Source organism: Lonchura striata, chromosome 1, assembly GCF_050655825.1.
Source record: "Lonchura striata isolate lonStrDom1 chromosome 1, ASM5065582v1, whole genome shotgun sequence".
NCBI classification, from domain to species: domain Eukaryota; kingdom Metazoa; phylum Chordata; class Aves; order Passeriformes; family Estrildidae; genus Lonchura; species Lonchura striata.
In genome coordinates, this window is record NC_140703.1 from 26,727,911 (window position 1) to 26,744,251 (window position 16,341).

Consider the following 16,341-nt stretch of genomic DNA (forward strand, 5'->3'; position numbering starts at 1 on the left):
CGGGTGCCACATCCCCTGGGCATTCCGGGTGTCACATCCCCTGCCCATCCCGGGTACCACATTCTCTGCCCATCCCGGGTGTCACATCCTCTGCCCATCCCGGGTGTCACATCCTCTGCCCATCCCGGGTGTCACATCCTCTGCTCATCCCGGGTGCCACATCCTCTGCCCATCCCGGGTGTCACATCCCCTGCCCATCCCGGGTGCCACATCCCCTGCCCATCCCGGGTGTCACATCCCCTGCCCATCCCGGGTGTCACATCCCCTGCCCATCCCGGGTGTCACATCCCCTGCCCATCCCGGGTGTCACATCCTCTGCCCATCCCGGGTGTCACATCCTCTGCCCATCCCGGGTGTCACATCCCCTGCCCATCCCGGGTGTCACATCCCCTGCCCATCCCGGGTGTCACATCCCCTGCCCATCCCGGGTACCACATTCTCTGCCCATCCCGGGTGTCACATCCTCTGCCCATCCCAGGTGTCACATCCCCTGCCCATCCCGGGTGTCACATCCCCTGCCCATCCCGGGTGTCACATCCCCTGCCCATCCCGGGTGTCACATCTCCTGCCCATCCCGGGCCCGCAGCAGCACGGGGCCAGCCCGCGGTCTCCGGCGCCCTCTGGCGGCCGCGGCGCGGAGCTGCCCCCGCCGGTGGAGCCCGCAGGGCCATCACGGAACACCCCCGGCTGCCCATCCCTGCTCCCTGTCCGCTGCCACCGGGAGCTTCGGGGCTGTCCCTGCGGTCTCCCGCTTCGCTGACCTTGAGCCTGTGCTCTGGGAGTTTGCTATAATATCCCGAGCTGTTCATCCCCGCCATCCCGCCCCGGCAATTGAGCAGCACTGTCAAGTCCGTGACCACGCAACAGCTTTGAAGGGGAGGAAATTTGGTTTCTGATGCTGATGAGCTAATATGAATATCTGGCAGCATTTCACAGCTAAACCCTAAGGGGCCCCAGACCCTAAATGCTGACCGAGTCAGATCCCATTAAGCAAATCAAGAAGGAGCAGACTGAAAACTGTCAAGGGCAGAACAACTGCACTGCTATTCCTTGCTCCAAATGCGAGATATTTGGATACCTGGTGCAGAGGCAGCTGGAGCTCTGCCATGGTGCCTAACTGTGCTGCAACAGCCTCATGGGACACAGCATCCTGTGTTTCCACAGCTTTATTTGTGCCACACGTTCAGGCTGGGTGATCTGCATTGGTGCCATGCCACAAGGTAGCCTTGGCCAAGTTTTACAGAGCTGTAGTTCTCACATGGCTGAAGGGGACCATGTGCAGCCCCCATCCAACCCCTCTCCCCAAGACAGTGTAATTGTAGCTGCATCCTTAAATTTAACGATGGGAAAAACAGAGCCATGCCATGGTGGCCTCACTGCTCCTGCCCACCTGCCTGTGTGCAACAGCCCAGAACAACAGCCTGGCACAGAGAGGCTCCAGGAAACCCCCTAATGCTTCTGGGAGAGTTTCCACATAGTTCTGAGTGAAGATGCAGAAGGGGTGGCAAGACCCTTCAGTTTGGGACATCAGTAATTTCACCTAGTGCCTAACACTCCTGCAGGCAAACCATTCCACGCAGCATGGGGCAGAAGATTTGCTGCATCTGCACGCCACGTGCAGAGGGCTGCCAGCCAGCCTAGCCAAGATTTCACTAGAGAGGACGTGGGGTGTGTGCTACTGCACCAGGCTTGGCGTGGGATAGCTGCAATGCTTGTGTGTGTGATGCTTCAAGAACTGCTCCTCCTGCCATTAAGAGTGTAGGAAAAGACACAGCAAGAAGAATGGGGGACTTGGATTAGATGGAAAAGGAAGATGAGAAAAGCAGGGTGCTGCTTACATTTAGAGCAAACCACAGCCAGATTGCAAAGCCAAGAGCTGCTCTCATCCTCAAAAACAGCCTGAGGAACACACCACAAGGAAAGCCCTTTGCTGGGTCAGTCCAAGAGACTTGTCTAACCTTCAGTGCTGTCCTCTGTGGGGGCCAGCCAGGAGCATGTGGCCAGCATGGCATCATACTGGCCTACCTCAGCTGCTTCAATTTGGGATTTATTTCTTCTTCTGTGTACTTATCTGGTCACTTCTAGACTGCCTGGAGACTTCCATATCCACAGCCTCCCTCAGCTCTTGAAGAAGCACAGCAGCAGTCAGCTGCCAGTGATGACATTGTGGCCCCGTATTAAATATGGGTGCTGTGTTCTGTGACTTTAGGACCTTGGCATTAATACGTGGCCTGGCATGTCACCTGCTATTAGTTGCTACCTGAACTGGTTAGATTAAAACTGTCTTAGTCACTCCTTGCTCTGCAGCCTCCTCTGCTCATTAAGGGAGAGCCAGGCTAAGGAAACTACTCAGTGTGGGAAGAATTAGCTGTGGAGTGTTCAGATCTTCCCAGGAAAGGGAGAAATTAGATTTTTTTTTTATCACGAAAACTTGCAACATATCCTGTTTCTGCAGCAACGTCTGAGGTTGGAAGGCTGGCCTTGCACTGGCCTTGCCTCATGGCTTGTGAAAACTATAGTGCCCACTGGGGCTTGGGGGCTGCATAAGGCAGTGAAAAATACCTAAGGGCATCTGGGCAGAGGCATGGGAAAAGGCTGCTATGATAAGAGGTATAGGAAGGGGGTAATGTGGACTGAGGTGACAGATGAACCTTGCACTTGTACCAATGCTGGGCTACAGCACAGGCAATGATACCAGGTAATACTGGTAATATTGGAATGCTCAGCTGAAATGGTAATACTGGAATGTTCAGCTGAAATGGTAATACCGGAATGCTCGGCTCATGACATGGAAGAGGGCAAAGGAAGGAGAGGTCAGCCAGGATGGGGAAATGGATGATGTATGTTACTTAAGCACAAAGGTTAGGTAAGTAATGAGAACAGGTCCTGGGGAAAGGGGAAATAAAGAGAAGAAATGAGGTCCTGACCAGGCAGAGGAGAGCAAGGATGAGCGAGACAGGTAGAGGGAAATGATGATGCTTATGGGAAGAGGGCATCAGTACCAGGACTGCAAAGGCGGGCAGCCAGTACAGCCTGGGCTCAGAACTGCAGGGGGAAAAGCGGGGCTTCCAGCAGAGCTGTTCGGGCCTGGCCGCGGCGCCCGGAGGAGCAGGTGCGAAAAGCGGCAGCAAGCGAAGGTGTGCGGCCAGGGCCGGGGCCTCCTGCCGCGGAACAGCGCTCGTACTCCCCGAGTCTGTCACCGTCCCTCGGCCGGCCCGGCCCCTCCGTCCCCGCCGCCCAAGCGCCGCTCCTTCCCCGCGAGGTGGCAGCGAAGGACGCCAAACCCGCCTGGCCACCCCGGCAGCCTGCGGGCCGGAATGGCACGGGGAGCGCTGGGAATAAATATCAGCCGGGGCTGGGCGGCTCTGCACGCCCGCCCGGGACAGCCCCGGTCCCGCCCGGGACAGCCCCGGTCCCGCCCGGACAGCCCCGGTCCCGCCCGGACAGCCCCGGTCCCGCCCGGACAGCCCCGGTCCCGCCCGGGACAGCCCCGGTCCCGCCCGGCACCGGGCACGGTGCCCGCTGCCGCTCCGAGCCGCCGCCGGCAGCCAGCCGCGCACCGCCGCACGCATTGGCAGGGAATCTGCTCCCGCCAGCCCGCATCTTTCCACAGCCACTACAGCTGCACCCTCGGCAGAACCTCTTTGGAAGACACATAAAAAGCAGGATATCTACCTGACAGTAAAAGGGTTTTGAAATCATGGGGGTTTAGGGTTAACAGGAAAATAAGCTTAGTACGCCCTGGAAAAATAAATACCTTAAGCACATGAGGAACTAGTACTTGCTAGAACTGCACCTGTGTAGCTAGTACATGATAAACGATATAATTGTTAGATGTGATGATTGTAATTAAATATAATTACTGTTTAATCATAAGAATAATCATGAGAAACTGTGGTCAGGGACCTAAGAAAGACCACAAGAAACTCATGTCAATGTATACAATAGAACAATATGTTTAATAATTAATATGTAAGTTATATGACGAAAGAATATAAAATGCTTTCAGCTCGAAAGCCATGGCGGAGTCAGATTTGGGTCTGTACCCCTGACTCCCAGAGCTCTTAATAAAAGCACCTGCATATAATCATATCCTGTGATTATGTGTGTTTCTGAACGCTAACATACCCACTACAGCAGCAGAAACCAAGGGTGCAGGGAGTGATGGTGAAGTCTGCAACCCACTCTACTTATTCCACTTATGATGGGCCCCCAGCATGAAAATGGACCTGTTGCTGTCCAGAAAAAAGCCATGAAGATTCTCAGAGGGCTGGAGCACCTCTTCTATGGAGAGAGGCAGAGAGGCTGAGAGAGTCAGAGTTGTTCAGCCTTGAGAAGAGAAGGCTCCATGAGACCTCACCATGGTCTTCCAGTACCTAAAAAAGGGGCTGACAAGAGCTGGAGAAGGGCTTTTTGTAAGGGTGTGTAGTGATAGGACAAGGGATAATGGTCTTACGTTGAAAGAGGGTAGATTTAGATTGTATATAAGGAAGAAATTCTTCACTATGAGAGTAGTGAGGCATTCACAGAATCTGTGAATATCCCCTCCCTGGAAATGTTCAGTGCTGGATTGAATGGGATTTGAGCAACCTGGTGTGGGAATCCAGGGCTTCCCTCTGGCTGCCCTGGAAGGCCTGGGACCCTGGCAGGGGGTCAGGAACCCCCCTGTACAGAGCCCCCAGAGACACTGACTCTGATCTCTGTCCATGGAAAAGAGTTTTCAATCTTACAGGATGAATTACAAGCTCTGAGTGTTTGATATAAGTAATAATTAAGTGTGGCACAGTGCAAAAGTAAAATTTTAGGATTCTAGATTAGAGGTCTAAAAGGGACAAGATGGAGGAAATTGGGTGTGTCTTGTCCTTTTTCTCCTTCTTCATGCCCTCCATGTTTCACTGTAGTGTTGGCATTTTTCTGTTGGTTTAAGCTGGGGACACACTGTTCAATGTAGGTGACAGATATTGGCACGTTATTGTAAATCCAGCACAGGTAGTTTCTGGTATATAATGTTTGTAACATTCCACTGAGGGCAGAGCCCCACACGCTGCCCTGCAGGACAGAGCTGCGGCAGGGCAGCAGAACATGTTAGAGATAAACAGAATAAACAACCTTGAAAACCAGCACAGATGAATTATGGATTCTTCTTTGACAATGGGGCAGAAAGACAGAGACTTTTTACAATCTCAGAATCATCAATACCACAGATTCCGACACCTGGTCTAGTGGAAGGTGCCTTGCCCATAGCAGGGGATTTGAAACTAGATGGTCTTTAAGGTCCCTTCCAATCCAAGCCATTCTATTATTCTACTTCCCCCACACAGGTATGCCCCCTTTGTCTCTCCACGCCCTCCAGTGTGGCAGGCACATTCTTCTCTCTTTCAGGATTTTTCATAGAGGAGCACAGAGGAAAGAAAGAGAAAACAATTCCTATTTCTGCTCCTTGTTTTTCCTATGTGAAATGTGTTTGGAGAATTGTTTACCTAGGGTGATTACTTGATTAGATTCTGGTGAGGATTGTTTGAGCCTGAATGCCAATCCAATCCACCTGTGTCTGGACTCTTGAGAGAGGGTCACAAGTTGTGAGTTAGATATAGTAGTTAGAAAAAGTAGGTAAGTAGTTTTAGTTTCTTCTTTAAATAATATATTAATATATTAATAGTATATTAAATAGTATATTTAGTTTCTTCTTTAAATAGTATATTTTAGTATAGGTATGATAAAGAAATCATTCAGCCTTCTGAACTATAATCAGACATCATAATTTCTTCCCACTGGGTTCACCTGCATTTACAATACTCCAGCTTCTTTTTGTAACACCAGCAGCACTCTTGAAGGGTTCCATTAGAGAGGGGGATGGAGGCTGTGCCATGACACATGAGCCTTGCTCAAGAGGCAAATGAGTGCAGATGTGTAAGTGAACCCACATGTTCACCAGAGGCATGCCTCCAAATATGTGCACCATGATCACCAGCAGAAACTGAACCCGTTACTTTCGAGATTCCCAGCACAGATCCTTAAAAAGGATCATTTGAGATGCAAGCAGAGAGCAGATACATTCCTAAAGGAAAAAAATCATCCACCCATCTATATGTTTCACATCCAGATTTGCCAGTCTCATCATCTGAGTAAACTAAAATGCAGGTGCCAGTTTTTCTCTTATTTACATTAACAAAACCCCAGAGCTTGACATATCTGCAGTTTGTTGATGGAAGAGGGCCTACAAAGAAGGTTCGAAGGGCATCAGAGAGCTCCTGGCTCTTGATCTGCTTTGGGGAATCTGCCCTGGGGATCCTGCCAGGGAGTGCAAGGTAAAATCTGGTGTTAGAGGGTAATTGGTCCACATGAGTTTCTGAATGGAAGAGAAGCCAGAAAACAGCATGGGATGGGCTTGGGGAACATGTCTGTGCTGGGAAGGAAGGAGTGATGACAAACTAAGTATAGCCAGCCTGCTGTTTTTCCAGGTGCTGTCCACTCTGAGACACTCTAGGCTCCATGTTGTTGATAAACTGACTCTGCTTACAGTGAAGGCTGGAGTTCTGCTTCTTCAGCAAAGACAAGGACCAGAAATGGGAGGTGGAGATGGGAAGAAAAAAACCCCACCTGCAAAGCAGAAGGCACAAGGCAAAGAGGATGTGCATCATGCAGGTGTCTCTATCATCTCACTCCTTGGGGCCTATGTAGGGGCCTTAGGGTTTGCACTTGCCAGCTGCTCTGCAGGAAGTAATTTTTCCTAGTCTGTTGACTCTCTTGCCAGGGCTTCAGAAGATGAAATCTTTATTATCATGGAGGCTTAAAAGGGAGGAATACTGTTAATTCCATTTTCAAGGTCATACTTTGAAAGTTATTAATTTCTTTCTTCCAGGGCTTTGCACTCTACTCTGAGGCTTTAGGGATTACCAGCTTCTACTTACTAGGGTTCATTTGGGTTTTTTTTTTTTATTTCTTTCCTGTTCCTCCCCCCTTCTCTTAGAAGAAGACACATTTTTTTCTTCCCTGTTCTCAGCGTTGAAGCTATTTTGCTCATTCCCCATTGTCACTTCCATTTCTGCTCCTGTAATTAAAACTTGACTGTGACTGCAGTGGCAGTAGGCTGGCTTTCCTAGAGGTGCAAGTACCACTGTGTAAGCTGGGGAGAATACCCTCCAGCAACTCTCCAACAAGATTAAGGAAATGTCTCTAGTGTCTATCAATCTTTGCACTCGGTTTAATGTATTTCAGAATTTGCTCATGCTTTTTTAGCACTGAACAGTTCTTCCCCATGTTTTGGAGCTCATTCATGGTGTTCGAAGTACTCATCTATCATGCCTCATGTCTTAGAGGAATGCAGATTCATTCTGTAATGCAGCTCACCCATCCTTCCCTAAGGTATGAAGAATATCCCTGAAATTGTATTTCTCAGTGTCTTTCTGAGAAGTTTGTGGTGCTCAAGAGCTGTCTGCTTACACCATTTATCCTGGAGCTGGTCCTAGTCTAAAATTGAACTGTTATCCTGACCAGTGAGGTTGGTGGTGGATAGAAGACCACCTTTGTTTCAAGGTTACACAAGTCTTTAATCATCAGATCTGTCTAGTGTATATAAAAAGTTTCTATGTTTTCTCATAGCTGAAGAATATTTTCCCACCCTTTTAATTTCCCTAGCAACTGAAGATTTATTAAAAAAACAAACCACCCCCCAAACCCAACCTTCCCCAGCGACTGATACAAAATCAGATACTTAAAACTGCATTTTCTCCAAATCACACATTAAAGACTCTCATTCTACAAGCAAAGAATAAAAGAACCAACAAAACAAACAAACCACATAGCACAGACTTCTTCAGGAGTCATTATGGGGAAGATCTGAGCTTTTTCTGTGTTTTGCTTTCCAAGGAAAAAGCAATCCCTCTCCTGCTCATCTCTCAAGCACATGTGTAGGGCACAGCAGACCAAAGGTGATGCCAAGCACATAACCCAGTGTCTCAATAGAGGACAAACAGCATAGCTCCCATCACCCAGAGCACACACAGCCCTAGGAAGCAGGCTCTGGAACCTCTTGAAAAATTAATATTTTCATCAGTTTCATGTCTGTCTGTTTACTCACTTCATCCTTGCTATGGTTTTCTACAAGCTTTACTGGATATATGGCATGGGAAAGATTTGAGTGGCTGTGGAAAGGAATTGAAAGGTGGGGCACATGCGTAGGGATGACTGGAGCAGAAAAAGAACTAAATTGGGGTGGAGGGTGGCCAGTGTGCTTGAGGTTACTCTAGTACTGAAATCCAGTCCTACTGTGGCCTCTGCTCTCCCTATCTTTCTCTAATATCTGCATAGAAGTGTCCTCCCAGCCTGTCCTTGAGGTCTTAGGGATATCACTCTCAGTATTTCAGTGAATTAGAGATGTCATGATAATCGAAGTGGGCCCATGTGCTGGTATATGTCTCTAAAGTGTGAGGTCTAAGTAAATATTACCTTGTGTTCCCTGTAGTTCTCATCAAAATATGGAGGTGTCTGTGTGTGCAATCCCAGAGTAAGACTCCTGGTCACCTTAACACCCTATCAGTTTAATTATTAGTGGCTAATTTAAGTATTAATGGCTTTAATACCTGGCTCAGGCCTGGAAAAGCCAGAGCAGGAAGCAATCCTGGCTTCCCACTGCCCATTCCCAGACCAGTACTAAAAAGGGAAAGTTAATACAGCTTACAGAGGCTGCTGAGCAGGCCTTTGGCCGGATGAGTAGGAGCAATGGGAAAGATGCAGGAAGCTATTCCTGTTCCTCATTAGATGTTCTCGGGTGCCTGGAGGTTGCTCAGTGCATGTGGGTTGTGCCTCTGAGCACAGGGTGAGTACGGTGACGTGACTGGGCAGTGTCACCAGTGTCAGTGTGCCTATGTAGCTGCAACACCTACCGGAGGGGCTGCCTGACCAGAACCTGCAGAAGCCATGCTGGTCAGAGCACATCCTTCTCCAGGGCCTGATCCCATGCTCCCACCCATGCATCCACTCCCCAGGCTGCAGAGGGACATGCAGGCGATGCTGGCTAAGGACCATGCACATTGCTCCTTGCTCACCTTGCCACAAAGCCTCTCCCTTTTGCAGGAGAGCTCTGCTGACAGACCTGCTCACCCATGGGAAGGAAGGCCTTCAAGAGTGCTCTGCTTTTTCTTCAAGCCTGATTTCTTTGGAATGGTTGGGTTTTATCCCCATGCACACCCTCCCTCCCTCCCTCCCAAATCCCACACCTCCCTTCTCCTTGCTGGTTGTTTTTGTTTTTAGAGAGAGTGCTTAGACAGCTGTATTAATCATGCAAGCCCAGCCATGTGTAATGTGCTTTATCAACAGCAGAGCAGACACTGAATGGCAGCCGGTTCACAAGCGGGCCCAGTGCACTGCCTGAGTCGGGAAGATAAACCTGCTGCTTCCCAAACCAACTCACCGTCATGGGTTAGTGAATGGAGAGACTGTTCACTTGGGACAATAAGCAGAGGGGAGGCCAGCTTGTTAGGCAAGTTCTTGAATGGTTTACATTGGAAATAGAAGGGCGAAGACAAGGAGGAGGAAGGTGGAAATTACTCTTTGGTCATTTTCTCACAGGAGTTGGAGGAGTTTTTGTGTGTGTGTAAGGATTAAATCAAGACAACAGTGGCAGTTCTTCATCCTCCTCTTTGCTGCCCTCTGCAGTTCCAGTCATCCAGTCAACACAAGAAATAAGGAGATCAGAAGGGAGAGAGCAAAGATTTAACTACACCTGCAGTGCAGTGGGGATAGGTCATCTTCAATGTCTCCAAAGGAGGAAGGTTCACTTGATGGCTTCATAAGCTCACCTAACATGCAGACAGTATCAGACTATGAGTGTCCTCTGGGTTGGGGATATCTGGCTCAGGTGGGTTAGAGCTTGCCCCAGCTCTGCTCTGCAGGGTACTCTATCCATGCTACAACACTAATACTATCACTGTGCCTATCCGACAACTGATTTTCCACGACAGTCACTCTTCCATGGGTTTGTTTCTAATCTCTGCAGTGCAGTTATGTGTTTTCTCCCCCACTGGATCCATACAAGCTCCACTCTCCCACCTGACTGCTGTGCCCTGACCTCTGCTCTGCAGGGCTGTTCTCCATGCATGCAAAGCCACAGCGGTGACTGCACAGACCTTGAAACGTCTTCCTTATCCACCACAAGGGCTCAGCTTGAAGGAATACCTTTCTGGGACTTCCAGTCTCAGTTCCCACCCTCTGCTGCTGATCTTCACTCACTGGATTCTCCACAGCACTGTACTATGCAAATATATACAACCCAAGGCACATTTTGGAATAAATCAATCTAAATTAAAATAATGAACAAAAAGTACAGAAACAGATCAGGCAGTGAAGCCATTTCTCTTTCTTTCCCCCTGTGTCTCTCTTTTTTCTCTAAGAAAGCTTCTTTTTTTTCTCTACATTTTTTTTTTTTTTTTTTTTTTTTTGGTGAGGGGTGGGAAGAAGCAGACTGGCTTTTAATTTTTTAAGCAATCTCAACAAACAGAAGCTGTCTGTTGCTATTCAGCAAAACCCACCAAGCAATGTTGGTAGCTTGGCATCAATTCTTGGCATGTCTCTTTTCCTTAAGTTGCTGTTTTTGTCTACATTCATACTAACTCCTTTTGGAAGACACTATCATCACCTCTGACTTTGCTATTACTCACTTTAAACCACGCAGCCAAAATAAGATACAGTGCCATCCCCTGCCTTGTACCTATGAAATAGCACAAAGCAATTACTGTGATGCTGGCTGCTTGCCCTCACCCTGCCTTGTTGTCCATGTTCCCTTGGCCTGAAGGCCCCACAGGCTTGGCACCCAGTTCAGTCCCAGCCCTCAGTGCCTGCAGCACTCGCAGGGACTGACACTGACCCTGAGCAGCAAGAGAAGCTTGGTCTGTCTGAGCATCCATCCTGCAGGGCCAATCCCTTCTGTACTCTCCAAATGGACACTGAGCTCTTTGGAAAATCTGGGTGGATACCACCCATGAGAAGCAAGGAGAGCCATGAGTTGTGCTTCCCACCCAGGGCCATGGCCATGATCAGCTGCCAGTGCCAGGGCTCAGGCAGCTTTCAGGGAAGTGAGGTGTGCCACACGTCACTGTGGAGTGACCAGTACAGCTGAACTATGTCCCTTGAATGTCTTAGGATTTATGGGAATACCAGACTTGACATGGTTCCAAATACACCCTCCTGTGCTTGGTCCCTATGACCATTATTTTTTTCTCTGTTTCTTTGTCGAGATCACAAAGATACAAGATTGTCTATTTTGGCCTGTCTATGCTGTGGCTTCCCTAGCTCTGCCAACCAGTTTGTTTCACAAGCCTCAATGCCTGGATTTTCACTGACCCTTTTCTGGAGCCCAAATGAGAAAGCACCCTCAGGCCTCAGTGAAGATGCCTCCAGAGGTGGATGGGTTTTTCAGCTGGTCACATCACACTGGCAGGGCTGACTGCCTAGTCAGCAAAACTCCATAAAATGTTAACCCTTTACAGCCTGTAGTCTCTGTTGTAATCCCCCTTGCTTCTCTCCTTAGCTTTGGTGGCTTCAGAGGTCCACCCTTCTGCCAAAGCAGACCCTGCTGACTCGAGAGCAGCCGGCTCAGCAGAACCGGCAGTGCCACGCACTGCTGAAAGCAAGAGGGAGCAGAGATGGGTGGGAGGTGGTCATTGCTACAGAGGAGCTGTCTTCTACACAGCTAGGACACCCAGAGAGAGGAAAGAGGACTCAGAGGGTATTAGAAAGAAAGCTGCTCTCTGTTTCCCACTCTGGCCATCAGACCCAAATGAACACCTCTTTTCTCCCTTTCCCCAGCTCCCACCCACCTGATGAAGGCATTAGTGACAGTACAGGCTACACAGACTACAGCTAAATGGAGACTATCTACGATCTACAGTCACACAGGGTCATTCTCCGATCAGTGCACGTTTTGGCAGAAAGGCAGGACTCCTCATACTCCTTTTCCCTCCCACTCCACTAGTTGCTAACACGCCACTGCTATAAATCTTGTGTCAACCTATTGATGGCTGTGACTTTGTCTTATCAGGCCCCAAAGATGGACATACTTGTTGCCCTGTGGGCAGCTCTGGATGTGATGCTTTCTGAAACACCACATCCCCCTTGTGTAGCTCCCAGGGCATCAAGCTAGCCACACTGAGAAAGCCCCTACTTAGCCTCTGGCAAGCTCTCATCACAAAACTCCTGTGAGGAAGACTCACAGGCTTTGAAGCCCATCAGTCTGGCCAAGCCATCCTGATGTGGACACTAGGTGCTAATCAAAGCAAAGGAGTTCATGTTCAAAGGGCTGAGGACGAGGGACAATGAAGGAAAAAGATGGAGCTAGTGCCATATTTATGACAGGTCCCTTTAAGGTTCAACAGTAGCCATGCTTGCCCTTCCATTGGCAGATGTGGTGTGGAATGAACAAATTCTCTTTTTCCAGAAGAAAAATCCTTTTGAAAAGGCACCTGGTGATGCAGTAAGGCCCCTGCTTGGTGACAGCCAGGTCTTGTGCCAGCCCATTATAACATGATGTTACAATGCAGACAGAAAGATGTGATGATGTGGCATCATCCCAGAAGACATTTCAAGGCATTTTGAGTGCCAGGCTGCAAAATCAGGAGAGCTGGAAAATTTATCAAGGACAGCTCAGTTGAGAGCTGAATCAGCTGGGCTCCACCAGCATTTTAGGAAAGTGTCTCATCAAATTCAAGTCCCATTTGTTTAGTTGAATGGGCTGCTTCTGAGTCTTCAGCTTGCCTGAAAGCAAGATGTTTCCACAGCAGCTAGCTAATGATAGCAGTGCTTAGCAGGACCAGAGCGCTCTTTGTCTCAAATCACCTTCCTTTTAAATTAATGCTCAAAACCCCACAGGGCAGGGAAGTGTTACTGAGGATTAACAGAAATGAAAATTGAGGGAGAAAGAGGAAGAAGGCTGTGATTCTGGTCATTGAGGAACAGCTTAATTGAGGGCTGAGGACTACTGTTCAGAACATCAACTCATAGGAAGAAAAAGGTCTAAAAAAATTCGATGCTCAAGGTTTCTTTGAAGGTGAGCAGCAAAGTAAAAGTAAATGTGAAAAGCACCAGCAACTGTGCTGAAGTCCCTCAACAAAGAAGCTGGTAAGGGCTGTCAGAAAACAAGTGAGGCCCAGAGTATGTAAACTCTGCCTTCCCCCTCTGCAAAATCCTCTTGGTGTGTCCTGGGTAACTGGAGATACACCAGCATTTGCACCACAAATTCTTGGAGACTCCTCACAGGAGTGATGGCACACCAGGATGTCCTTCAAGACCATCTCAGGAGACTGGGGAGCAGTAAAAATATAACAGCTTCAGGCACAGGAGGGGAAAGTCTTTTAAAGGATCAACTAAAGCTGTGCAGGATGGCTTTGGCAAGTTGATTAGGAGGTGTATTTGTAATGGGAATCCTGGCCTTGCTCACTCACAGATTTTGCTTTATCATTTAGCTTAATGGGCTCTTAATTCAAAACCAGGTGTAAACAGGGATGGCTATGAAAAAAATTAACATTGCCTGCCTGTGGAATTTAAGGATATATAATAAAAATAATCATAAAACCAAAGAGCCCTGGGTTTTTCATCAGACAAAAATATTTGTCATTGAAAAATTCTGCTTAGAAAAAAAAGAACACTTAAAATTGGAAAACTCCTCAAAACCTTACATCCAAAACAGCCTCAGCAACTTTAATTTAATATCCAAGCACAAGTTTCATTTGCAATACATAAGATAATGGTGTTTAATTGGATTTATTTTTCCACAGTAGGTTCCCAATGGCCTACTTTACTCCTTTTCTCAGCTCCTTGAATGTTATTTACAAATCACTCTCTGGGATTTAATTTTAATGGTAGCTTGATTTCTACCTCCCCCCTTCCCTTTTTTTTTTTTTTTTTAAGGTACTTTTCTTTAATTGTATTTGTGGATTTGCCTTTTAAATAGGCAATTGTGACTACATCCTGAGCCTGAATAAGTTGCCAAGAGCAGAGCTTGATTTGAAAACAGCAAAGTAGTTAAACGGAGCATGTGTAACACCCAGCATTTATTGTTCTTTTCATGGGAGTACCTGCAGGTGCTTTGTTCAAGCAGGTGCTCTTTTGCAAAACAACATGGATTCCTAATAACACTCTATCCCAAAGCTCTGTGCAGACATTAACAATTTAGGTCTCTGAGCAGCCCATAAGTTGAGTGCATCCTCCTCATATGGCAGCAAAACAAAGATACTGAGGAGCTGTAGGCCAAGATTTTTTCAGTGAACACAGGGACTTGCTGCCTTACTGTTGATTTAGTTTCAAACACCACTTTCAAATGCTGTAGCCTGCTTTCTGGACATGTTTGTTGTCTGTGCTTTTTCAGAATGAAAAGCTCACAACCAAGTCCCAAATCTTATATGGATGTTGGGACCATGCTGTCTGCACCCAAAGCAGGAGTGGGCTACACAGAGACAGAAAAAAACCAAACAGGTCCTGTTTTTCCTTCATATCTTCTTCCCTTTTGGAATACAGCAGACAGTAACACCTCACCATGTGTCTCTTTTCATGCTTTCTGCCTCAGATGCAGGATTATAAAAGCATGAGAAAACAAAGTGTTTCACGGTGGATGATAAGATGCTCAACTAGAGTGAAAAAAACTGGCAGTGTTTTAATTTTTAGTTTTCCACTTGTTCTTTCCACTGTCTCTGCAAAATTTTGGGTCTGCTTTTGATCCAAATCTGAACAAGTGGGCAAAGACAGCTTAGGGTGGGAATGTGTTTTAGAAGGAGGTCTGCAGGGAGATTGAACCTCACTAAAGACTGTCCACACCTGGGTGACAACTTGGTGTCATGGCTCACAGCTTGGTTAAAGGTTGTTGTTATTCAGTTGATTGGTTTTTTGAAGAGGGAGAGGGAAAGAGAAGGATGAGGAAGGTGAGCAGAAAAGACAAAATGACACGTAAATGAGAAGGGAAAGCCCTTATTTTCCTGCATTTCTGAGTTGTTTTGCCCATGCCTAGCTCTGAGCATTTGTCAGGATGACGGAGAATGACCCGGCTAAAGAGCTACTTCAACATAAAACACATACTGACCTGGAAAAGGATTGGGGAGTGTGGGTAAAACTCGTTCTAAGGGGGGAAAAAAAACAATAAGCAACATGCAGGAGAAAAGGACAAGCCACTTTTCACACCAAGCAAGCAGCAGATACAAACCTGATGGAGTTGTCCATCCCCAAATTAAATGAACTCGAGTAAGTTTCATATACAGAGCATTTTGCTAGCAACATGCCTAACACACATCAGCATCCCCTGGGAGTGGGAGTCAGAGGGAACTGATTTGAAAAACTAAACAAATAATAGCCAAACAGCAAGAGGGATTAAGCACCTGCAGTGAAGGTAATTGGAGTTGATGGTCCATGTCTTCCCTCTGACTTTCAAGACCACTCATGTCATCACTCTACAGCTCCTCTTAGCTACACCTCTGTCTCGAAGCTAGTCTTGGCAGAGAGGTGAGCTGTGGAAGTCCTCCATGGGTAGTTGTTGCCTCCCCAGAACCTTCTCCAAAATGGATTTCTTGCCAAGGACAGCTCTCCTGGGGATTTGTGCATGGGAGAAGTCACACTGGCAAATCCTCAAGAGTATTCTATTCTGCTTCTTTAGTTTTTGTCCTCTGAGAGGGACAGAGTTTTTGCAGACTCATCATCTTCCAGGTGTAGGCAGAGCCTGCTATCTTGTTTATAGGGTTTTTATAATGTGTCCTCCTTATGCATCACAGCAGGACTTTGATATACGTCACTGCTGGCTTCACGGTTTGCTTCTTCCACAAAGGATCCCAAAAGAATTGCACAGATACTGAGGGAAACCAGTATCAGAGACCTCTGTGTGAGTAGCGTTGATTCTGCTTCACAGATGGTGCAGGTGATGCAAAGAGCAAGTAAGCAAGTAAGCAATTTGCCCAAGGTCAAATGCTGAATTGTTGGCAGAGCCAGACACAAAACCAAGAATACAAGGTCCTCAGGCTTGACTATTGTCACCGGGTTTCCTTTCTTTGCCTTCAGAGTTTGCTGGATGCCTTGTACTGACTGAGACAAGCTCCTACCCGTGGACTGATCCATAGGTAGACATTTAGCTGCAATAGCTCATAGGCCTGGGGCAATGAGTTATCTCCTGGCTTACCTCTAAGATCACTGCTGATGGACACAGAGCTTGGCAGGATAAATCAGTAGGCCACTAATACTCTCGGATCACCTAGGCCCAGCTATTTGGAGGTCTATGCTGTTTGTACAGTATCCTTGGTGCAAGGAGTGAGTTTGTGTCTTGCTGGAGCTCATGAGGATTGAGCAGGTCAGACCCATCCCTATGACACT

The 16,341-nt window shown here is 47.6% G+C and overlaps 1 protein-coding gene across 6 annotated transcripts in view; it reads right to left on the bottom strand.

Annotated features, from left to right (window-relative positions):
- Window positions 1-16,341, bottom strand: part of LSAMP (limbic system associated membrane protein) — a 1,016,799-nt gene that overhangs the window by 10,764 nt on the left and 989,694 nt on the right. For 3 of the 6 annotated variants that reach the window (XM_021549182.4, XM_077781239.2, XM_021549181.4), the window contains one exon: window positions 15,068-15,103. The exons of the other annotated variants lie outside the window; for them this stretch is intronic. In XM_021549182.4, coding sequence (XP_021404857.1) covers window positions 15,068-15,103 — 36 coding nt within the window. The remainder of the gene's footprint in view (window positions 1-15,067; window positions 15,104-16,341) is intronic. 6 annotated transcript variants of the gene reach the window in all.